Consider the following 25,045-nt stretch of genomic DNA (forward strand, 5'->3'; position numbering starts at 1 on the left):
GTGTGACTCATGGTTGCCCTTTGGCCACTTTACAGCCATTAAAAGGCACCAGAGAGCAGCCACAGGCCCCGCCCCTGGTGAACAGTCTCCACACAGCACACACCTCTCCAAGTGCAAAGCCTGTTCTGCCAGCAGCATGCCAACCCTGCAGAAGTCTTATTTGGACACAAGGTCAGTTCTGAGGTGGGCTGACAGAGGAAGGGGGTGTATTGAAGCAGGAGGAGACATATCCAGGGCAGATCTGTAACTTAGCAATTGCTTAGCTGCCACAAGGCAGCCCTAGCTTGCCCCAGTAGCTGAATTGTCTCCCAGCAGCCCCAAAATGGGGGAAGCACAGCTGCATGTGTTTGGTCCATAATCCATCTGAGCACTTAGGCAGAACTAGATGGGTTAAAGAACACTATGATGTCTGCAGGTGCAGCCTGGGAAACATCTTGTTGCAATCTAGCAATCAGAAGTCCATAATATGCTAATTACCACTAATATGGTCTAGAGTAAGTGTTATCTAATTTACACAGCTGTAATTTACTACAGCAGGGAACTTAAACACCTAAGGCCGTTCTCAGACAAACAAACACCTCAATCAAGTTGGAGTTAAGGTTAATTTGTGTCAATAATTTATAGGGTAAAGCATATGAAACCCCTCCCCCAAAACACGCATCCTGGAATGCCAAGAAGTTTAAAGTTAAGGTAAAACTACAGCTTTTTAAATTATCGATCCCTAATACCCAGATTCGTCCCATGAAGAGAACACTTGTCTTCCTTCAGCACCATAGTTATCAAAACTCTGACTTATTGATGACCACGTAGACAAATCACAGAGACAGACATACAAACTTTGCTAGTTCATGAACCGAAAAGAGTCTTCTCTATTATTTCTAAAGTGTGCACGTGCTACCAAATATAAAGGTGTCATTAGACACAGAACTGGCATATCTTTGTGTACAAACCTTTGAAGCTAAGATTGTAAAATTATGCCTCTATGTGGCAAGATCATAGGATGCAGTAACAACAAAGCATCACAGAGATGTGAAACCAGCAGTTTAAAGCCACACTCTTGATAGGCAGCTTGTAAGCGGTACAAAAGTGTCTCATCCATATTTCACCCACCAGTACTGCAGCTCCATGAAGGTGAAGATAACTACACAGGAAGAAAGCTGGGATGGGCCTTTTTGCTTGTTTTTATTTTGCTTCTTTCTAATGTATAAAACTGTCTTGAAAGGTTATGACAAAAAAAAGAGTTTTGTGTTTGTCTTTGCCATTAGAAATTCCAGCCCTGCACCCAGGTCTCTAAGTGCCCCTACCTGGGCATTTCCATACTTGCCAATATTTGTTCTTAAACTTTACATTAACTGACCATTCCTTGGCTTTCTGAGCTCTGTTTTTATCACACTGCACAATACCTTGAATGCTTTTTCCATGTAGCTACTGATTTGTCTTAACAATCCAAACTCCAGCTTCACTAAATTGTTTTGTTTTTAATCTGGAAGCAGAGATATGCCAGCAGCAGACAGCCTGTGTCTGTCTTAAATTCCCAATAAATGGTACCCTTTCCCTCTCAGTTAGCAGACATGTTCTGTCACCTTTTTGTCAAACTGCTACGAAACAGTTTCTCTCTCTGGCAGCAACAGCTGATTGATGGTCCAGCTGCCCTTCAATCAGATGCTACATCACTGTCCCCAGATCTGATACCCAAGCCCAACAGCACCATTACTACTTGCTTTGTGAGTGACTCATGAAGAGAAGGATGTGATAAGGCCCCAGGCAAGCGAAGACAAGGCCTCAGAGGGAAGGTATCTCCTCACTGCATGGAAATCATGCCAAATTCAAAGGTTCACCAGCATAGTCTTAGTTTGATTTCTATATCGGGGGGGAAGCTCCAATCAGGCCAATGGGGGGGCGGGATTTTGCACCTGCCTGAGGCTTGCAGTTTGGGGGGGGGCAATGTCCCCCTGCTTCTCCCCAACTATGCCCAGGCCAGCACTTCCTCTTGCTAAAGGTGCCAGGTAACCCTCATCACAGAGCCTGACAGGGGCTCTTTCCAGCTATTTCATGGGTTCACAAACTGGGGGTCCTGACTCCTCAGGGGATCATGAGGTTATGATGTGGGGGGTTGCGAGCTGTCAGCCTCCACCCCAAATCCCATTTCATCTCCAGCATTTATAATAGTGTTAAATATAAAAGTGTTTTTAATTTATAAGGGGGGGATCACACTCAAAGGTTTGCTGTGTGAAAGGAGTCACCAATACAAAAGTTTGAGAACCACTGAGCTATTTCCTGAAAGTGAAAGCCTTCCACACACTGTTTTCCCTGGACATACTATCAGACTGTAATTTCAGTGTGAAGTTGAGGGCAGGAATCTGATTCCTATTGAATCAGCTTCTTCATAGTTCCCACGAATCTGTTATTGCAGCAATTATCTCATCAGATTAAACCCTGTGTGCAATGATAATGCCATAGTGTCCAGCTCTAAGGCTGCCACCTTGTCCTTTGCCCTTCATGCTTACACACAGTAGTACCTATAGAGCTATATGTCAGATCGCCCTCTCTTCTCAGACAAGCCCCTCTCCCACAGCTTCTCTGCCTCCATAACCCCCCATATGTAGTATCCTTGTCTTATATACTCAAGTCATTAGTATTTAGTGATGCAGAAGATGAGACTAGATGGCCTAATTGTCCCTTCTGGCCTTAAACTGTATAAAATTCCTCAGAAGAGAGCTAATTTCTCAGACTGCTCCTCTAGGACTGAACTCATCTGTGCCGTGGCAGGGCAACCATTCCTGCTCTAAAAAATCCATCAGGGGTTTCATAAAGCATTACAAACTCTCCAGTCTTTCCCCTCCACACCCATCACTGACACCAAACCAACCACGTGTCAATTCCTTCCTTTTTAGCAGCGTTGCCTATTGTGGCCTTTTCCTGGAAAGGAGCCTGTAGTTCATGCTGCTTCCAGCTGTTTCAGCCAAATGCTCCATCTTTATGATCTGAACCCAATCCAATCTGCCTCAGGGAATCAGAAGTTAGGGACAGAAAGGTTCGAGGTCATGTTTCGTCCTTCCACCCAATCCCTCCTCCAATGGGATCAATCAGCTTTGTCCCTATGGGAATTTCTGAAGGGCTTTAATTGGTTATTACTGGTTTTAGGTTGTTGGTTCTAAGGATCAGAGTCATAGTCTTAGATGGACTCAAATAATGAAAAATAATTTAACTTGTTGGTCCTTAAATTGCTATTCCCAGTTCCCCCCGAAATGCTCTTCAGCCTTGAGCCTCCCACCCAATGTCTATTTTCCCAAGAGCCCTAATGAGCTCCCCAGACAATTAAATTTCTGAGTGTTAATAATGTGACCTGGTGATAGACAGTCATATGGGGCTACACTAAAAGGCTGAGGAATATCCAGGATCTCAGATGAGGCAGCAAGAATCTCCTGAGAGCAAAGAGAAAAGCTAAGGAATCTCTGTGTTAAAGATACAGGGTGTAAAAAGATCCTAGTGGTTAACAAGGAAACTGGGCAATAAGAATTCAAACCTCTGCTGTTGTTAAAATCAGGTAGCCTCTATTTTAAGAGCATCATCAATGTGGGTGGCCCTGCACAAACATGTAAGACACAGTCCCTGCCCCAAGGAGCAACAGCCTAACCTTTAGAGAAAAGTGGCCATTTGAGAGAGTGTAGCATCCACTAGTGAAGAGGTAGACTGGGTGCATGGAGACTCTTATCTCCAGTGCTAGGAGCATATTATCCCAGCACAGGGCCTCAGACTGCAAAATTCAAACCTAGATTCAATTTGTCCAATATCTTGCTGTGTTTGGACTCAGGAATTCTGTTGAGGCCCTTGTCTACTCTCCCCCTTCTTCCAGTTATCTCCCTCACACCCTTTCTTGCCCTGTCCTCTCCCCCATACACTGCTCTGTGCTCTCTACAGCTGCCAGGACAGGTTTTGTTCCACTCACAGATCACATCACTTGAAAAAGAGACACCGAATAGGCACCATTCAGAGACGGATGCCTGGTGCATTATGTGCCTGAACTGCATCATCTGCTTGTTTAGCGTGGAAAACTCCCTGGAGGAGGGACATGGTCTTTCTCTATAGTTTGTACAGCACTAGTTAAGCTGATGCCCCAAGGAAATAATGAACTTTTGTATATCTTGGGGCATTGTGTGGGTAATTTTCTCCCCCTCATTCCTGGAACCATGATGAAGGTTCTCTTTGTAAATGGCACTGATCTGATCTGTTCCTGGCTCTCAAAAGGAGTCAAGAGAAAAGGGAATGTACCAAAAAGAGACGCCGTGGAGTCACTAACTGCTTTCTGATCAGGACCATGAATAATACTGATTGGATGAGAGCCAGGATGTGTTCTGCTGACTTCATCAGGCACTTCCTCCCCCTCATCTTTGGAAAAAACTAACCCAGCCCATCCTGACCTCATCACCACAGCCTACCACTGTGTATCTTTTCCTCTGGGTGAAAAAGTCCCACCCACCCCCCTGTAAAGTCTCCACCCCCTTGACTGGCATTTTAAGAAGGACACTGGAGCTATTTAGAGAGATCAGAGCTTAGACATATTCAAAGCACATCCAGGCTGCACTGAAAGGAAACCATCAGCAGAATACAGAAGAGAAGTGAAGGTATGTGTTAATCTGCACCTGTCTTTGCAGAGTCTTTCCCCCTATGACTTAGTGTTGCAATAAGAGTAGAGCAGGGGTAAATAAGGTCACACTTCTGATATTATTACTTCGTAATTAATTAGCATGATGTACAGTGCTTCAGAATGTGGAATTTAACTTAGCTGTTTCTTTTCAGCCTCTGGGGAGAATTATGAAGCTGGGGACAGATGGTGCTTTCCAGTTCTCTCAGGAAAGCCTTGCTACCCCCCCAAGTCAGGGAAAAGTGGAGCAGCTAAAGGACTGACAGCCTCTGGCACTGAACTGCACTTGGGTAGGAGCCCCCTGCACAGAGAAAAAGAAAAGAATAGTGTAAATAAAAAAGAAGAAAATAATAATATAAATAAAAAGAACAGATATAACAAATCTTCCAAAAGCAACAAAAGACCGAGAGTGCCAGCTGTGGCATTATCATTTGTCCTATTTATGAGAGGGGCTGAGGTCAGACTGCACATTTCTCTTCAGGATTCCTGTCTATGACAGAGGGGCCTCCGTGGGCTCTCTAGGCTTCTTCCTCTTCCCAAACACAACCAGAGCTACAACAAATCTTCAGAACAATTCCCAAGGGTAAATCAGACTTCACAGGTGTCAAGGGAATGGTGTATTTCAGAGACACTGAAGGGATAGGATATAAATATAAATGCCCTGGCTATGGAGGTGGCAGACAGGAAGAAATAGTAAGAAACTAGGCACCACAATGCTCAGTACAGGATTGGGGCACTACAACTCCTCTCAGCAGGCAGTAAAGGGGAGAAAGGCACTAAGGCTCTTTCTCCCTGCAGACAGGAGGGGCAGTGAGGCCCGGACTTTATGCCCCTCTGATCAGCTAAATCAGCTTAGAGAAGTATCAGCACAAATGGCAAACAGCTACTGATTCCAAATCCAGAGTCAAGGCAATGGGTTCTAATGAGAAGAGCATGGAACTGGGAGTCAGGACTCCTGACTTTTAATCTCTATTCTGCCTCAGATTGTTGATGTGACCTTGGGTGAGTCACTTCACCTCCATGGGTCTTGCTTTCCCGACCTTTAAATTGGGAGTAACATTTATTTACCTATTACTGAGGAGAGTTGTGATGCTTAAATCATTAACGATGAACATGTGATGTTCAAAGTATTCTTGTTTCTGAGGCATCTGGAGAGATGTAGCTATATCTGTAGAATGCAGACTCCTTTCGCTGTATTGATTCCAGATTGGTAATGAGTTTTGTGCTACTAACACAACATGTGCATTAGGTGCACTAACTCCAGAACTGCTCCCCGGCTTTGTTTAGCACAAGGTTATCATGACATCATCAGGCAGGTGCACCAGGATCCAGGTATGTGGTTCTGGGGGGGTGGCAAAGCATCATGAGGCAGATAGACTAATTACATGCTACCCAGCTCACTTGGTGTTATGCAGAGGTTTGTTCTTGGGATGGTGCTGCACTAAGGGCATGTCTGCACTACACTGTATCTGGGAGAGAGTGAGCCGCCCAGTCTGGATCCACAGATTCATGCTAGCCCATTAAAAATAGCTGTGTAGACACTACAGCTCAGGTTGGAGCTTGGAATCTGAAGCCTGGTGGTGGGGAGAAGAGGGTAGCTTGAGAGCCTGAGCTGCAACATCAAAGCTATTTTTAGAATGCCAGCATGAACCTGTTACCACAAGTCTGTGGATCCAGGCTGGGAGGCTTGCTTCCAGATGCAGTGTAGACATCCCTAAAAGTGCAGCCCATTAACCTCTGCACTGACTCCTAATTGATCTCTACAAAAGGCAGCCTGGGGGTGTTTGCTCTAGTCAGACTGTAAATGCTTTGGGAAAGGGTCTGTCTCCTTAGGTGTTTGTGCAGACTGAGCACAGCAGGTCCTGGAGATCCTGGAGTGCACACCCTTTCTGGGCTTCACACCACTTAATACATTCCTTTAAAACCTCAATCCAAAACATTTTAAAAACACCCTATCGTAGCCAAATCTCCTCTTTCATCTCCCCCCATCCTATTTTCCCCTCCCTCCTCTTTGTTTCTCTTCTTAACTTCAGACAAGAAACTAGTTCATTCAAAACAACACATTTCTCCATTTACCTAAATGCCCCAGGTCTGCACAAATCAAGCAGATTCTAATCCGTTTAGAGTTCCATAAGAATCTAGCCAGAGAGTAAATTTAAAGTGACAGCATCAATTAAAGTAAAGTATGACCTGGATTACCTTTAATGTATTTTATACAGAACGAAACTGTCAGCACAGTAAATCCAGCCCTTTCTATCTTATCACTGGATTAATTTACCAAGGGTCATGGTGGAGTCTCCATCACCGGCAATTTTTAAATCACAAGTGGTTGTTTTTCTAAAAGATTTTCTCTAGGAATTTATATAAGGAGGTGAGACTAGATAGATGACCACAATGGCCCCCTCTGGCCTTGGAATCTATTTGCTGGTCACAGGGGCCGAAGTATTAAGGATCAAAGCAACAGGCATAACTAGGCCAGAGGCAGCTAGGCAAAAAAAAGATTATTGCTAGAAGGTCTCTGCTTCTATCCATGGTAACATTCTCATATTTTCAGAAATCCATGTGCTTTCCTAGATAGGACTAATCATTCAGAACACTCTGACTGGGTAAGGCACAGCCGAGGCCAGGGATAAGACTAACAACATACATCGGGCAAACATCAGTTACCAGCCTTCCAAGCACACTGGACATCAGAACTGCCCTACAGCTACAGATAGGGGATTATGCACTCATTTCTGTGTATTGGAGAGGTGCTGGCTGGAAGGAATAGCAAGGGTTATTGGAACAAACAAATCAGATGACATCCATGAGATACAGGAAGCACTATCTGGTACAAAGAAAATTAAAGGATATGAGCTGCAGGTCAGCACTGCTAGAGTGTACAGTAGATTACATTAAAAACTGACTAACAAGCTAAGTGTAATTGGGACAGAATTTGTTTTATATTTAATTCTTCCTTTAAGTAGCTCTGGTGCTTTTTAATTGGAAGATTCTCCTCTCATACCAGTCTCCAAGATTTTAATACAAAACCTTTCTGGATATAAAAACATCTCTGATTCCTTCTTTTTCCTATCCAAGCTCCGGTTCCACCTGATTCCACATAGCCGGACTCCTGCTAGGTGACTACCCAGGTTAGCGCCAATATTTTGTTCTACTGCAGGAAATTCAGACTTTGCCACAACTGGCTTATTTCCAGGGGATCCTAAATTTTCTCAGAAGAAATGGCATGACACTTCCACAGACAGATACTTGCTGGAGGATTAGGTCAGAGATTCTTCCTTTCAGATGAATAAAGTCTCACTTCCCTTAATCAGGTTTAAGAACCTCCATTCTCATGTGCTGCTTTAAGAGGAGGAATTGCAGCCTCCCTCTGGCTGGCAAGAGTGACATTGGTCCTATGGTGCTAATTTACATCAAGTTATGGTTATACTGCAGCATCTGCAAGAATTCAAAGAAGTCATAGCATAGCTCTGATTTCAGGCAGCAGCCTGAGGACTTCAGCGTAACAAATTGGCACTAGATTTGATCAACAGTCTTGTGACTTTAGGGTAACAAAGACGAAGATGCTAGTTTGCTACAGCACTCCTGGGGACTTCAGAGGCTTATGCCAGATTCATGTCCATATTCCTGAGAATCATTGCCTGTTTGGAAAATGTTTCTGCACTTTAAAAAAAGGCCTGCTATACAGCAGGGACCCATTTGTAAAAGGCATTTTGTAAAGCCAGGGCCTTGAGAGTCTTTCTTGGGAGATTCTGTGAACATCAGGGACTTTACCACTGAAATGTGGAAATATATGTGCATCCTCAAAACTGTTTCTCCAGATTTGACATCTGGAGATTTTTTTAAAGCGCCTGTAACCCTCTCACATGCCCTCCTGAATCCCCCACTTTTTACAGACCTATCATGAGACATGGCAGCCTACATTCTGCTGTTACCACTGCTCCCTCTGATTCAGGGCCTGGAATAGTTCACTTGCGTCTTTCGCTTTTCCGTCAGTCAAACCCCATTTCTTAAAATAAGACTTCTTTTCATTTTCTCTCTCTCTGCTTTTGTTCCTGACCTGATGACTGACTAATCTGTCATCTTTGCATTCTGCCAGACATTTTCCAGCTGCCCTTACTGGCTTTATTTAAATAGCAGAGATTGAACTCCAGATTTACGAAATATCAGTTCTTTCAAATACTTGGGCCAGCTTTCTGCTCACTCAAGGACGCCTGATGTAGACAAACAGAGGAGACAGAAAAATGAGAAAAGGTGAGAGAGCAGATGAATGATATGGCAGAAATATTTGTGACTGCAGAATAATCCTAGAATTTAGAAACTGATAAAAGATACGGAAACAAAATTGTCTTGCTGCTACTCCTGTTTCCTGCTATCTAGAGCAGTCAGTACACTCTTGGAGGAAGACAGAAGCAAAATCCCTTAATTTTATGATGCTCTTGTCACAATGTAAAGAGAATCTACTTACATGACAGTTGGACCAAAAAAAAAAAATCAGTTTCTGCCTGCAGCACCAGTAACACTGGGGGTTCTGAAATCTCACATGCTGGGTACAGAGGGCCATCACTAGCAATCTCATGAGAAGTCTCCCCACTCTGGCAGTGTATCCTACCTTGTTCAATGGAAAAAAAAGTCTCCAGTATGATTTTAGGTGAAAATGACTTACTTGAAGGGAGCTGTGCAAGTATATGGCACTTTACTGAATGTCCCTCTACCTAGGAATTTACCATCTAACCCAGGCAAATATGATACCTGGAACCAGATATCCGATACTTAATTATAGGCTTGATCCAGGAAACACTTGATGAAATTTGCTGGCCTGTGTTATGCAGGATCAGAAGGACCTTAACATCTGTGGCTCAGAAATGTGGAAAAACAAAGTGTTGGAGTGCCCTTTAGTGCTATTTTGCTCCCAGAGTGGAGTCCCTATGAACTGTATACTAATTCTAATCTACCTTCCTCAGTAACCTAACCTCTGCTGTACCACATGCCCTTAACATTAGTATAGAGCCCCTTTATTATCCCAGTGTGACTCCTAGTTAGACAGTCAGGTTTATTACAAGTTCTTGAATTCAGTAACATTTCTGAAAAAGATGATGAACTTCCCCCTGTAGTTGTTAAACTCATGCTCTCAAGGTCAGGATTTGCAGAAGATTGCTTATATACCCGTAGTGCTATGAGACCAGAGCAAAGCTGCACTGCCCCTGTGGGGAACACACCTCCTCAAAGAGCCCCTCAATGCCTATGCCCCTTATTCCAGGGTGTTCTACTTGTGCTAGGATCAGAACTATGCCTGGCTCCATACAGGGGCAGTCTGGACTGGAGAATTTTATATATAAAAATGCTTTAATCTGCTCAGGACTGAAGTTGTATGATAAAAGCTTTCCGCAAGGTACTCAATGAGGCTCTCTCCTCTCTAACAACTTCCCCAAACCACGAAGTAATTCTCTACTGCTATAGTGAAGAAAACGGCCTGTCTCTTGCCTTTGTTTGTGAACAGACTGGGGGAGGGGTACTGGAGTGGAGAGAATGAGATGGCAGAGATGCCACTGCAGAGCTGAGCTATAGAGATCAGAGCTCATGTTGCTGCCATTAAGTCCGTCACCAAAGGAGGCTGAAAATGCTGCTCGGTAAAGGGGCAGGGAACACACAAGACTACTGAACTCCTCAGAGCCTGGATTGTCCCACTGTAATCAGTAGTGATCAGGGCAGCTCCAAGCAGCCAGGTAAGAAAGAGGACAGGGGAAGGAGAGAAGGAAAGTAATGTATTCATTGGAAGAGATGGATGCAGGCAGAGGTCTAAGTCCATTCTTCCTCTCAATCACATCAGATGAGCTAATAAACTGTGCAGGAACATATTGTTCCCCAAGGTTACTGTTGTGGGGGACAGAAGATGTAAAGATTTCTCATAAGGGCTGGAATAGAGCTTTGTCTGAAGTGACAGCTGCTGAGGTAGATTAAAGAGAATGAGAAACTGTTGTGACTACAGGGAAGTGAGTCAAGGAAAAAAATGCATGCTTGAATAAGTGAGATGGAGTGCCAGACCACAAGCTAGCATCCCAGCCAACTAACCTACTTTCAACTGCCTGCAAGAGGGGCAGGATGATAGTGGAAATAAAGTCCAGACCATACAGGGCGTGGAGGTTAAAATACTGAAAAACAAATCTAGTGCTTTAAATTGATTAGTGCTGTCCACACCCCTGTCAGACACCCCGTTGGCCCTTCAGCCTTTTCCCTCACCCAGTGCTAACCAATCCATCAGCAAGCAGCATTATCCTTTGACAGCATGTGTGTGTAGGGGGGTAAGGATGGGAGTGGTCAGGGTTCTGATTCTATGCAAAAAATTACTAATTCCATCTGCAAACCCTCTCACACAGACTGGAACCAGGAAGTTCTTGCTCAGCACAGGTGTCTCTTGGGCCCCCGAGAGCTGACACCCCAACCTAGACACTCCTACTCTTTCAGACACCTTGTTTTGGCTTCTCTTGAGACACTATAGTCTGTTTTATTAGACAAATATGGGAGTCACCATTTCTTTTGTGCGAGTCTAGAGTTCTCGGCTGCCACTCAGCACCCTTGAAATCCCACAGCCTGTGGAGAAGTGAACTGGTCTTGTCTCTTGCCAATGTCATCCCAAGTAGTGCCAGATAGGCACTGCTTAGTGCCAGAGCCTAGGAACGTGGTTTCTGCCATTTACCTATGGGAGGTGGCAGTGCTTTAAAGTGGTCTGAAAAAAGCAGGGGATCTATCATAACCTGGGAGCAGCAACTTTGGTAACAATGAAGTGCAGCCTTCAATGACGCAGCTCAACTTTTATTTTATTATTTTCCCCACTCCTAGGTCTGCAACCCCTCCCTCCCCCCCCTTGCCACTTTAAGCAGTGGGAGGTGGGTCTGGTTCCAGACTGTCAGGAGCCCTTCCAAGTTACACCAAGGCTCCCAGGCTCTCAAATTGCAAAGCCAACTCAGGGATTTAGCCACTCCCTGCAAGCCTCCTTCCCTTTGGAAATCACTGGGAGCTGTGTGGGTAAAAGCCCTTGTTTGCTTTGACAATATCAGCCTCTGCTCACACTGGAGGCGCCTTGCTCACCTTTTCTGTTTGTTGTTTTAGACTCTGAGATTTGAAGAAAACACAGAGGATGGAAGGGAAACTCCTGTGTCTCTACCTGCTGATGGCAGCAATCACCACTCTGCAGTGCCAAGTAAGAGGTCAACATGCCAGTGCCACTCTGGGAGATCCCTGGAGGGTCCTGGCACCCCTTGGCACCCTAGCCCTGGCCTGGCAGCACTCTCATCTCTTCTTGCCGGAGCCTCTATTGGTCTCTGCTGGTCAGGAGAAGGGGCCGAGTTACACAGTTATAGAAGTCAGAGACAGAAAAGCCGTAAGAGGGTCCCAAAGTTCAGCCCCGGGTCCAGGCTGCGATCATTCCCTGCAGTGAATTATCCAGGGCAGTTTTTAATTGTATCAAGCAATGCACCTTCCGTCGCTCTATTTGGGTGACTGTCCACAGCCAGATACCCCTGACTGTTAGAAAAGGCTCCATCATGGTCAGCCTTTGCTTGATTTCCCCACATCAGTCTTACTTACACCATCCTATCATCCTCAATTACACTTGACCCTTTGAATTTATGCAGAAGGTTCCCATATCCCCTAGCCTCAGACATTGTGTGGCCTCAAAACCGTAGATCCAGACGAATTCTAACTTTCTTAGTTCTTAATCTTTCCTCATTAGCAAGCCACTCCGCCCTCCAGTCATTTGTGCTGCTTTGTGTTACTTGGGAACAGATTAAAGAGATGTTCTTTGTGAAAGTATTTCTATTTCATATACCTGAATGGCTCCACTTGATTTTCCCTCTACCTCTGGGCCTGGGGAAGGGCTGTTGCCTAAATTCTCATGTCTGGCATTTACACAGAAATAGTGCATGGTGGTTATCACATGTAAATTGTGTGCAACTGGAAGGATCCTTAATGCGCAGCCCCAGGAACATGAGCCAATTTGTGCTTGGTCCCTGCTATCCTGGACTATTATAGGTGTCTCTATGGCACTCCCCCCAATACCAGGAATGCCACATTGGAGAGGGTGGGAGCGTGTCTCAGAGCTCTCCAGGTTTGCAGGGCCTGGGAAAGGAGTCCAGATTTTGAGAGCACTTGGTAAATGAATCTCTAAGACAGCAGCCACTCAGGCTTCCTCTTTCTCTGCTTGCAGGAGTTCCTTGTGCGCCTCAAACGGGGAGCCAGATCTCAAGGTAAGGAGGAGAGAGGAAACCCATTTAACTTGGGCTAAGCAGATGTGCCCAAGGCAAAGCAGGCTGGTGCTGAGGAAGTGAAACCAGGGCCAGGCTCATGCTCCAACTATGCCCATTCTCATAGGCTGTACTGACAGAGATTTGGCCATGGAAGATATGGAGAACATACCCAGCATGCTGTAATCTGTTACACAATTCAAAAGACAAGGAAGATCATTTCCCTCTCCTACACGCACAAAAAGAAGCTGGTGGAGCACAGAATTCTACATCCAACAGCACAGCAGGGAGAGGGACAAAGCAGCTCTGGCCTGGGAAGGGAAGAGAGCTCTGTTAACAGAGGGGACCATTCTGCTGTCCAGGGAAGGGAGCGGAGCAGAGCCTCTATGGTCAGACAGCCCCATTTGCCTTTTCCTAAGGAGGGTTTCCTGTCTCCAATTGCAGCCACTTGCACTGACCGTTCATCCAGACAGATTTACCAGCAGAGAGAGACCTGGCTACGATTCACAGGAGGCAGAGTAGAATATTGTGTGTGTGAGAACGGTTGGAGTCGTTGCCACAGCGTGCCTGTCAGAAGTGAGTATAAAGCAGGAGCTGGGAAGGGAAAGGAGAGCGTCTGCATTTCCAGCATTCAGCCCTGTTAGACTGAAGGGGGAACTCTGCTCTCGAGGGAATGATGATTGAGCACATATAATCTGGGGTTTTCATGGATGCACTAGGATGTGCCTACTCATTGAAGCAGGAGTAAGAGTGCAGGCTGGGCCAGAGGGGTAAGTGGAGATAAGAGCCAAAGCATGTGCCACGGTGAGTGGGGAAGATGGAGGAAAGGGGTGGAGGTGAGTACAAGCTGACCAGAGGCAGGAAACAAGGTATGTCTGGCAACATGCCAGAGAGAAAGAGGCAGTAAGGAGGCTGACAGGAGGGGTCACAGATCATAGTTTATGGCCAAAAGGGATCAACAGATCATCTAGTCTGACCTCCTAGCAACACCACCCAGCACCCGCAGTTAGAGCAAAAATTATACAGCCCACAAGAGAATACACTACTGTGTGCCACAGGGAGAGAATAGGAGGGATAAAAATTCACCAATGTCTCAGGCCCCTGCAGTGGCAGAGAAATGATTAAGTGAGATACACCCAAATAATCCTGGCAAGTGACCTGGGCCCACAGAGGAAAGCGAAAAAACCCAAGCTTTCTGCCAAACTGACTTGGGAAAATTCCTTCCCAGCCCCACATATGGGGTCAGTGATACCCAGATCATGTGCGCAGGAACCAGCCAGTCAAGCACCAGATACAGAGGTGCCACCTCAGAGCCCTGAATCACTCTGCCCAATGTCCCTTTTCTAGCTGTGGCCAGGCCTGATGCTTCAGAGGAAGGGAATTTAAAAAAAAACAACAAAAAACCCCCCACAACATGGCGGGGGGGGGAGAGTCCCTTTCTGACCCCTGCCAGTTGCCAGCTGAAACCCAGAGGCATGAGCTTTTAGGAACGTAAGACAAACTGAAAATGAACGCTCAGACTGCTGAGTCTTGCCCCTACCATCACAAGCGACTCCATCATACCATCACTCATAAATTTGTCCAACCCTCAGTTAAAACTAAGTTGTTTGCCCCGATAACTCCTACTGGGAACAGTCTTTTTTCCAGCCCAAATTTGTTCATGGCCAGTTTATATCCATTTGTTTGTGCCCCCACATTGTCCCTTAGTTTAAATAGCTCTTCATCCTCCCTGGTAATTACCCCCTTTTTGATGTTTTTATACAGAGTAATCCGAGCCCCTCTCAGCCTTCTTTTTGCTAGACTAAGCAAGCCAAGTCCTTCGCATCTCCTTTCCTAAGACAGGCCCTCTGTTCCCCTGATCATCCTAGTAGCTCTTCTCTGCATCATGGGTGACCAGCATTGTACCCAGTATTCCAAATGAGGTCTTACAATGGCAATAGTTCTTCTCTATCTCTACTGGAAATGACTTGTCTGATACATCCTAGGATTGAATTTGCCTTTTTCACAGCTGCACCACACTGGTAGATCATAGTCATCCTGTGAGGGATCCCCAAAACCAGGTCTCACTCCTCATCTGTCACTTCCAAATGATGAGCTCCCAACTTGTAGCTGAAAATCTTCTTATTAGACCCTTGTACTTTGTACGGTTGAATTTCATCCCATTTCTGTCACTCCAGTCTTCGAGATCATTCAGATCTTCCTGTATAATATTCCAGTCCTCCTCAAGATGCCTCCCAACTCTATATCAGCAGCAAATTTCATTAGCACATGCCCAAGTTTTGTGCCAAGGTCATTAATAAAAATATTGAATAAGATTAGTCTCAAGACCAATCCCTGAGGAACTCATCTGGTAACTTCCTCCAGTCCGATAACTCACCTTTCAGCACAACCCACTGCCTTCTCCCCTTTAGCCAGTTCCTTATCCACCTTACAATGCTTGTACTGATCCCCATCTTCCCTGATTTAACTAACAGTTTCCCATACGGTACCATGTCAAATGATTTACTGAAGTCCAGGTATATTAAATTTACCGCACTTCCCTTATTTAAAAAATCAGTTATTTTCTCAAAGAAGGAAATCAGGTTAGTCTGGCACAACCTACCTTTGGTAAACCCGTGTTGCATTACATCGCCTTTACCATTACATCCATGCATTTAATTATTCTTTCCTTCACAATTTGTTCTAAAGCCTTGCATACTACTGAGATCAGACTAACAGGTCTGTAATTACCCAATCACTTCCCCCTCCCCGCACCTTTCTTAAATATAGGCATGATGTTAAGTATTAGCCCCAAAGAGAAAGATTTATTCAAAATCCTTGCTGCTCAACTAGCCGTCTCATGTGCCAGTTCTTTCCATATTTGGAATGGAAATTACCTCCCCCCCCCAATTTGAGCACATTAACATCTTTAAGTTTTCCTTCCACCTCAGATGTGGTAATTTTCATTTCTAGACACTCATTTCCAACAGGTGTACTGCATTTATTCACATGTTCCATATTATCATCCTTATTTAAAACTAAAGCAAAGTATTCATTTAATTTTTGGGCCATACCAGTTTCTCAGATGGGGAGATATTCGTGGCTGCCTGAGGATGTGAAATCTAATGAGGTTTCCTGGCTTGTGTTTGTTTGACAGGATGTGCTGACAAGAAATGCTACAATGGGGGTCAGTGCAAGCAGGCATTATACTCCCCTCTGCACTTCATCTGCCAGTGCCGTCGAGGCTTCTCTGGGAAGCACTGTGAGATAGGTGAGTGCATGTGCAGTAAGTACAGCTACATATGGCTGGGGGAATGGGGAAGGGTTTGGCTACCCAGAGCTGTGGGAAGAGCTACCCAGGGGTTGCTGCAGTGTAACAGGCCCTGAGCTATGCTGTCTCTCTTTATTTCAGAGCTAATATTACAGGAGATCTTAGGCTGCATCTGGGGGAAGGATACCTGTTCTGTGGCCTGACCATAGATAAATACTTTCTAGCCTCAGGGCTAAAGACCCTCTGCTACACGTGGGGTCTGGATTGTTGAGGCATTTATGCTGGGCTAGTGACTGTGGTACCTAGGGTCCCTCCATAAGGGAACAGCTCTCAGAAGCTCACGAGAGGGAAGCAGAGTCCATGTCGGACCAGTTTGAAGCTACCATTTTGCTTCCCTGTTGCTTAGATACCGAAGTCACATGTTACAAAGACTTGGGAGTAACATACAGGGGGACGTGGAGTGTGACGGAGAGTGGGAGCGAGTGCTTAAACTGGAATATCAGTGCCTTGGCTCAGAAAAAGTACAATGGGCGGAGAGCAGATGCTGTTCAACTGGGACTTGGCAATCACAACTACTGCAGGTGAGAGGCAGGGGAAAGGAACTGCCATTGTAGTGATGGGGTATACAATGTGTGGTGCTGTGTGTATGTGCAGCGGGGAGGATCACAGTGCTATGTATAGCATGGGGTGCAGGAAGACTGTATGCAGTGTAAGGGACCTGTCACAGGGTGACTGTCCCCTTTAAGAGAAAGCAGGGTCCAGTGCACCTGCCTCCCAACTGGGTTTAAGAAAAGGCATCTAGCCCTATAAAGGGGCAGGTGAGAGTTGCCTGAGAATAGAAGGGAGACAGATGGAGCAGCAGAGAGTTGCCTGAGGAGAAGAGATGAAGCAGAGCAGTAATTGTGAGTTGCCAGCAATAAGTGCTGAGGTAAGCTGTTGGGAGGACTAACTATTGCTTGGGAACCCTGCCAAGTTGCAGGAAGTTTTGTGAAGAAACCCCTAGGAATGAGAAGAACCAGCTCAGTCAGTGTAAGCTGGGCTCAGAAGCAAGAGGCTGCGGCTGGTCCACAGGAGCAGGGGTAGGACTCACTGGTGATGAAGTGTGAGGAAGTATAACACTGTGAGGAGGCCCTCTCATGGGTGACCTGACTTGGGGGCTACTGGAGAACTCTGATGGGAGAGAAGTGGGTCTTGGAACTCTCAGGGTGGTGGCCTGGAGAGGGGCCCCGAAGCAGGCTCACAATGAACTGGAACAGAGTGGCTAATGGTTCTTGGGTGGGTGACCTGGGCATGGTGACCTTGGCATGTGACTGAAGAGCTGCTGTAACCTTGTTTTGCTTTAGGGTTTTGGGAGGAACTGTGCTTAGCATAAGGGGTCTGTGGACTGTGGCACTTCATGTGAATAAAAGAGTTTGAATTTGGTACTGAAAAAGACAATCATTCTTTGCATGAGCAGATGAAGGGGAAACTAAGGAAGGTCACACCTGATCTGCTGAGGTTGCCCATAACAGGGTTTCCCTGTAACAGTACCATGACAAAGTGGGGACTGTATGTGGAAAGGGGCCAGGAAGGTACTTCCTTCCTGGGCCTACATTCTGGCTCTCCCACAGGGGATTTCACTCTGCTTCAAGCTGCATATCTAATCACCCCCTTCGTTCCTTTCTCGCACCCTTGCCTCTGTACCTGAAACCCCATTCCTGAGCCAGTCTACCTAGCCGCAACCTGCCTCTCCAAACCCTCCTTAAATAACCCAATCCCTAGTGCTCTCTGCTTCAGCATTGCACACGTGCAAGCTACAAACAACAGTCCTGCCTTCCATGTAACAATCAACATTCCTCAAGTTACTCAGACTGCAAGGGCTGGACTGTGCATTGGTATGGAGTTGTATACACTATGTTACCATCTCTCTCAGGAACCCAGATGAGGACTCCAAACCCTGGTGCCATGTCTACAAAGGGGGGCAGTATACCTGGGAATACTGCAGCACACCTGCTTGCTTTAAAGGTATGTGCAGGGGCAGAGGGGATACCTGCTGTGGAGACTAGATTTTTTTTAAGGGTTCCCTGGGCCCACAGACATTTCCATAGGCTGCAGAATTGAGCACTTTAAACTACATTTAAGCATCTAACCTTTCTGGCTGAAAAAGCACAGATTTCAGCAGTCTTACTGATGTAGTGGTGATTATTAGTTGATGCACTATATAAACAGCTGAGGTGGTGATGCTGGGAACAGTTAGCAGCTGGTACTAATCAGTTAATCTGCAGATTTCTTGTTGCAGGAGAGAAGGACTGTTTTTCTGGGAAGGGCATAGAGTACCGGGGCAGCCACAGCACTACCAGCTCCGGTGCCACCTGTCTGAGATGGGACTCCAAAATCATTGCCAACAAATTCTACACAGCTTGGCGGGTCAATGCCCAACAGCTGGGTCTCGGGAGCCACAATTTCTGCCGGTAGGTAGGGAGTTAATTCACAATTTTTAAAAGGAACCTCCCTTGCCCCATTCACCCGAAGGTGCAGCTCTGACCTGTCACGTGAATTAGGACGTAAGGGATACACAGTACTGCAGGGAATATGCAGCCTCGCCATAGAGTGATTATGTGATGTCACTCCATGCATGCAGTTTTCTGCAGATACTACTAGGCACAGCTCTGGTATCCTCCAGTGAAAGCTCACAAGGTGGCCTTGTCCCTAAGTTACACTCGAAGGATACAGTTTTTGGAAAACAATGCTTTTCTCCATTGTCCCCTCCCCCACCAGGCTCTTTACAGGTCCAATGGGAGTGTGAGCAGCTGAAACATCTGCCCACTTTTTTGTGTTCCAGAAACCCTGACAATGACTCCAGGCCATGGTGCCACGTGCTGGAGGCGGGCCAGACAAAGTGGGAATACTGCGACGTGCCTGTCTGCTGTAAGAGACATCCCCACACTTGCTCTCCCCATCTTCTCTTCCTTTGAATCCCCACTGCTCTGCTTCTTGCCACTGTCACACACAAGCTCCTTTCAGTAAATAGGAGCTGGATTACAGCTGTGGCAGAGCAGCAGGGGAGTCTGTGGCTCCACACAGGTGTCTCTTCCAGACTTGCAAGGAAGGCAGCAGAATGGGGGGCACAGGCAGGGCTTCCTTGCTCTCTTTCCTGCCCATGTGCCAGGTTTCCAGGGGGTAAGAGAAACCAGGTCATCAAGAGCACTGTGTTCAGTGCTGCTTCAGCAGATGCTAAGCACATGGAGGCTTTTTAGCCCATGAGAGAGGGGAGAGCAGAATAAGGGCCACAGCACAAAGCCTATTTCTGTGTTTGTCATCCACAGCCACGTGTGGCCTACGGCAGCACAAAGTGGCCCAGTTCCGAATTAAAGGTGGCCTCTATGCAGACATCACCTCCCATCCGTGGCAGGCTGCCATTTTTGCCAGGTATCGGCGAGTGACTGGGGAGCATTTCCTGTGTGGAGGAATCCTGATCAACTCCTGCTGGGTCCTGTCAGCTGCCCATTGTTTCCAGGAGAGGTGAGAGAAGAATCCAGTTAGCACCTCTGACACAGGGACTAGAGATACTGGGTCCCCCTATTGCAGTAATGAGAGAAAGAGATCCCAGTGCCCTGACTACTGAGACACTGAGCCACGGTGGGAGCTGCTGCATGCAGAGGGAGTCCGAGTAACTGTGCCCTTCGGAACCTCTTACTCTCTACATTACTTTCCCAGCTATGGAATAAGATCCTCCTCCCCGCCACCACCCTTGGAGATGTAGGACAGCTTAAATAGATACAAAGGTTCCCTCATCACCTCCCTCACTGCTGCAGTTAGGAAGGCACTCTCCTGCAGCAGTAGCACAGTGAAGGAAGGTGAAGCTATGGTCTCTGGGTAGGCCTACTGTACTTAAGAACTATAGTGTAGGAATAGTGGGGTTTAACCTCCGCAACTGACTGACAATGTCATTCTCTGTGAGTTAACCCTGCATCTGCTTAGGAATGGGAGAGATGTTGCAGTGACTGCTTTCTACAGAAAATTAACTACACAGTCATGGAGACCCCTATCCCACTATGCATAGCTCCATCGAGACCCCATCTGGAACCCTGCACGCTATTCTAGTTACTGAGTTTAAGAAAAGACTAGCTGTTTGGTTTTTTTTCTGAGAGAGAATACAAAAGGAAGCATCTGGAGTTATCAGAAGTCCTACATTAAAGAGATGATCAAGATGAACATGGCCAGCATCAAAAAAGGAGATTGAGAGGCAAACAAACTGTGAGACATAAGATACCTCAAGGAGACTAAGAATAAATCTGTTATACAGGGCAATGAGAATAGAACCTGGAGCAGCATGAGACATGACGGGGTCGGGGGAGAGAAGGGGAGAGCAGATGAGCTTTTCCACTGTATGCAATAGTCGGTGCTATGAGGGAGACGAGGATGCCCTGAATATAAATCTAGACTGACTGGGTATGTAAGGAGTAACAATTCTACATGAGAGAAAGTTGAGCTCCTGCTGGGCAGCTGACACCTTCAAAGGATGGGTCTCTGGAGTTGAAGCTGGGAGACGCTCAAAACTCTTTCATGTCCAGGTTTAGTGTCGACCGTCTAAAGATTGTACTGGGTAGGACCTATCGAATGATCCCTGAGGAGAACGAGCAGCAATTCCAAGTGGAGAAATACATCCTGCATAGCAAATTTGACCCAGAAACTTATGACAATGATATCGGTAAGAACTTCCCTAGCCACACGTTCAGAAACAGCACCACCAGCCAAAGCCTGTTCTTATACATTTTCTTTTCAGTTCTGTTACAGCTGAAGTCTGAGTCAGAAGAGTGTGCTATTGAAACGGACACTGTCCGCACTGTTTGCCTCCCAGAGCCAGGACTTCGGCTGCCTGACTGGACGGAATGTGAGATCTCTGGCTACGGCAAGCATGAGGAATGTAAGGAGATGATGTACCCTATGTAAGGGATTCTTCCACAGGGCTCCTGTCCCTCACCTTCATATTTAAAAAGAACTAAGTGGTCCCTGGAATCACTACTACTGTAGTTAGCATTACAGTGACTGTACACCTCAGTTCTGCCCGGACTTATACCTGTTGCACCCTAGTGAGCTCCGCTCACGTGGGCTACAACCGTCCCTTGTCTGAAACCTACAGACAGTTGGAAATATCTTGGGAGGTGCAAGACTCCAGCACGACGAATGAGCTAGGTGTAACATGGCAGCCTTAACTCTGCATTTCCTCTTCTTCTCAATTAATATGTAGAAAGATTCTCTCACTCTCATTCAGCCGGAAATAATTCTCCTGTCAAGGATTATTGCACAGTTGCAGATAGCACCACTATATTCTAGTAAGGCACGCTATCTGTATGATGCTGAGTAAGAGAACAGGAACAAGAGAAACAGCAAGAACAACAGATGTTTAGAAGCCAACTAAACCACACCTAGATTATTTCTAGTTGGCTTTTTTTTTTAAAAAGTTTTTATCCATCTAGATATGGAAATAGCTGTCTGATGAAAATAAGTCTTCTTACGGCCATCTTCTTCCTCTCTCCCCAGGCTCCTTCCTATTGCCTGTTATCCCTACTCTTGCATTTTTTCTCTTAATAAATTGCATGTCCTTCAAAGTAAGGGCTGACTGTTTGTGCAGGATCCAGCACAGTGGAGCCCAGATTCTGACTGGGGCCTCTCCCTGCTGCTGTAGTTATGTCTCCAAGTGTATATCAGCATACTTTTAAGACAAACAGAGGGTTAAGTGACAAAGTGTTAAAGGAAGCTAATCCTTGAAAAGCATCCTTTGAAACCTCATTTGAAATCAAGTTTTATGTTTCTGAAAAGATCTCTTGACAGATAACTATTCTGCGAAGTTTCAGCCCAATGAAGCTTAAAATGGCCAAGATATTAACCTCCCAAAACAAAAGCTTTGTCCCTTCTGAGTTCAGTAGAGCCATAATGCATTCCTATCTAGTTAGTTACATAAGCTAGAGTCTGCATGTACACAGATAGGACATCTGGTTTCCATTAGAGCAATGGAAATCCCCTAAACCCATAACCTCTTTCAGAGAGCTCACAATACGCTCCCCCACCTCTTTCGCCCCACCCCCACCCCCTAACTTTACATAATTAACAAACCATTTTACCAAACAAAAGCTTTGGCTGAAATGGAAGGCTTTTAGTCTATGCAATTTAGGACACTACAGCCAGCTGAGAGAAGCCATATCTTGGCCCACCTAGGTCCGAAGCAGTTTCCCAGTGCCAAAACAAAACCGATGGATTTTAAAAGTGACTCGAGTAGATAAGAGTTGAGATTTTTCTGTGCCTACTTTAGAAACTTTGCTCTCCCTGATGATAGTTCTGGAATGGGGAGAGGGAAGGAGACTTGCAATACCCCAGAGGTATCTGGGGACAGGTGTAGTGCTCCAGCAATAGAAACTGTGTGGGCTCTGCCCCTGCATAAACTCATGTGTGTGGGGTGGTGACAGCAGGACCCACAGGGACTGGAGCAGCTGACATTGCGCCAGGGAGTGGGATCTGGAGGGATTGGAATGGGCCTGGTAGCAGATATGTGAACCCCAGGATCCTCCTTCCAGCCAGAAACCAGCTGTTGCCCCCCCACCACCTCACTAAGTCTCAGTACCTCCCGAGTCCCCTTCCTATCCCTTCACCTATCCATTTACAAGGAACTTCTGCTTCCCCCCTCCAACCAAATACATCCATTTCTCTTGCAGTTTCTCCTTTCTACTCAGAGCGGCTGAAGGAAGGTCATGTCAGACTGTTTCCAGCTAGTCGCTGCACATCACAGCACCTGAACAAGACAGTCACTGAAAACATGCTGTGTGCAGGGGACACCCGGCAACTGGATGATGCCTGCAAGGTAAACTATCTCTGTCCCTACCTGTTCCCTCTAGTTTCCTTCAGAAAATAGTTGCTAACAAAGCACTATGCTCCAATAAATCAGAGCAAATGCAGCCCTGCATCAGCCTAGGGTGGGCTCTGGAGCAAGACTGGCCTTTGCTGATGCTGCAAGCTTCGCAGCAGCTAGGAAAAAAGGCCACATTTAACCAAAATAAACTTAGGACAATGGGCATTGAAAACCCAAACTGCAGGAAATGTTACCAATAGCTGGGCAGGAAACCCCACCTGGTGCAGGGTTTCCTGTAACTTTCCTTTACAGAAACAGAACATGAGGTGCTCATCAGGGGGGTCTGTGATAGGATAGGGCACTGCCCAACAGAAATGGGAATGGACTAACAGGCAAAGGGGAGAGTAGCATCAGAATTGGGGGGCACAAATAGTTAAAGTTCCTGAAGCAAAGCCCCACATATCAGCATCCGTAATTTCCTAATGAGTATGTTCTCTACGTACCACAGCAGTATACAGTGTCACCAGTTTACGGTTTGGGGAGAGGGGAACCTGACCAAGATTCTTCTAGGATTATTGTACTTTAAAGATTCCTCATGTGAGTTTGACTCTGATTTGTAAAGGGATGATGCTGGGAAGTGTTTTAGGATCTCACTTTTTCCTTGGTATAGCAGAAGGGGTGTAGGATGCTATCCTACTAAACACAGATCATAATTTTTCAGAGGGGCTTTCACCGACTGTACTTGAAACATGGCACCTTTGAAGATCAGGCCTTATATAAAGCCTAAGCTTGGCAGTGCAGAGGAAGTATCTATGGGGAATCTAATATGGGAAGGCTTAGCATCCAGTCAGCAAGTAAAGAAAGCAAATGAACCTCTTACTAACCTGCTTTCTCCTTGCAGGGTGACTCCGGAGGGCCTCTGGTCTGTATGAAGGATAATCGTATGCATCTGATTGGGATCATCAGCTGGGGAATAGGCTGTGGACGGAAAGACACACCAGGCATCTATACAAATGTGACTCGTTACCTTGACTGGATTCAGGACAACATGAAACCCTGAAGGAGGAAAATGAACCACTCAAGGCCTTGCAGTCATGCCCCATTCCTCCCTTACAGGAGGTATGAAGGATGCTGACAGGAGCTGCTGTTTACACAGATGCCCTATGATCACTCACCTGTAGGGTGCAGGTGTGCAGCAGAGTGGAGGGAGGGGCACACACTTTTTTAGGTACTTTCTCTCTCTTTAGAGAGTATTAGAAGTCATGGGTTTTCTGTTTGCGCACCAGGTCATATAGGCACAATAAAAAGTAAGTTCTACCCCCACAAGGACTGACAGCAGAGTCTATGCATCCCACAGCAGTAGTGAGAGTGTATAGAAGGCAAAAAGGGCACAAGTCTAAACTCTGGAAGCCATCTTCTCTCTCTCTCTCTTTTAGAGGGAAAGGTTATGACACTTGCAATATACTCAAGTATGTATAGAGAAACATGACTGTAACTGCACTGTAGAGCTTGGACCATGTCCCATTTCCATCTCAGGGTATGGGCTGCTGCTTAAATCCACTCCCACCTCCATATTTTTTTAAAATAAAAATACTGAGATTATTTGGCACTAGCCTCACCTCCCCAAGGTGCCCTTGAAAATTGCGAGGGGGCAGACACAGTGAAAGGAGATCATAGTTTAGGATGCAAAGAGAGAAACCAAGTTTTGTGATATCAGGTGAAGCGTACACTGATGAAGGTGAACATACACTGAAAAGCATAGGATAAGAGCATGTTCTACCACTACCCTGGTTCCATGCAGTGCGATTCCTAGAATAAGTGAGCACTTTGCCTGATCTCAGTTCACTCATAGGCACAAACATATTGCTCAGGCATCCACTTGCTCAGAACAATCTTCTAATGTGACACTTATCTCCTGCAGCATTTTTAAAGATTATTTTTATACTATGCAGATATTTAAACTTTCCTGTATTTGTTGGTTTTGTTTTTTTTGTATGACAGTATAATTCCTACCACTATACTGACTTTCTGGCAAGCCTAGGCTTATCTCTAAGAATATTAAACTATATTGGCCTTCTGAA

General features: G+C 45.9%; 1 protein-coding gene across 3 annotated transcripts; it reads left to right on the top strand.

Moving 5' to 3' along the window:
- The first annotated feature begins 142 nt into the window (after positions 1 to 142).
- Positions 143 to 25,045, top strand: PLAT (plasminogen activator, tissue type). 3 transcript variants are annotated; one of them, XM_045005188.1, is made up of 14 exons: positions 143 to 171; positions 11,756 to 11,846; positions 12,852 to 12,891; positions 13,333 to 13,464; positions 16,025 to 16,138; positions 16,545 to 16,719; positions 18,051 to 18,142; positions 18,417 to 18,588; positions 18,960 to 19,045; positions 19,444 to 19,639; positions 20,692 to 20,828; positions 20,904 to 21,044; positions 22,831 to 22,976; positions 23,866 to 25,045. In XM_045005188.1, the coding sequence occupies exons 2-14, from the start codon at positions 11,784 to 11,786 to the stop codon at positions 24,022 to 24,024; spliced, it is 1,653 nt and encodes a 550-aa protein (XP_044861123.1). In that variant the 5' UTR covers positions 143 to 171; positions 11,756 to 11,783; the 3' UTR covers positions 24,025 to 25,045. The 3 variants fall into 3 exon arrangements, with proteins under 3 accessions (XP_044861123.1, XP_044861122.1, XP_044861124.1); XM_045005187.1 differs by lacking the exon at positions 143 to 171 and adding an exon at positions 4,502 to 4,625; XM_045005189.1 differs by lacking the exons at positions 143 to 171; positions 13,333 to 13,464 and adding an exon at positions 4,502 to 4,625.

Source organism: Mauremys mutica, chromosome 2 (assembly GCF_020497125.1).
Source record: "Mauremys mutica isolate MM-2020 ecotype Southern chromosome 2, ASM2049712v1, whole genome shotgun sequence".
NCBI lineage: Eukaryota > Metazoa > Chordata > Testudines > Geoemydidae > Mauremys > Mauremys mutica.

Coding starts and splice junctions, on each gene's coding strand:
- PLAT (XM_045005188.1), top strand. CDS start 11,784: ATGGAAGGGAAACTCCTGTGTCTCTACCTGCTGATGGCAGCAATCACC. Junction 12,892..13,332: donor ACGGGGAGCCAGATCTCAAG/GTAAGGAGGAGA, acceptor CTCCAATTGCAG/CCACTTGCACTGACCGTTCA. Junction 19,640..20,691: donor GCCCATTGTTTCCAGGAGAG/GTGAGAGAAGAA, acceptor TTTCATGTCCAG/GTTTAGTGTCGACCGTCTAA.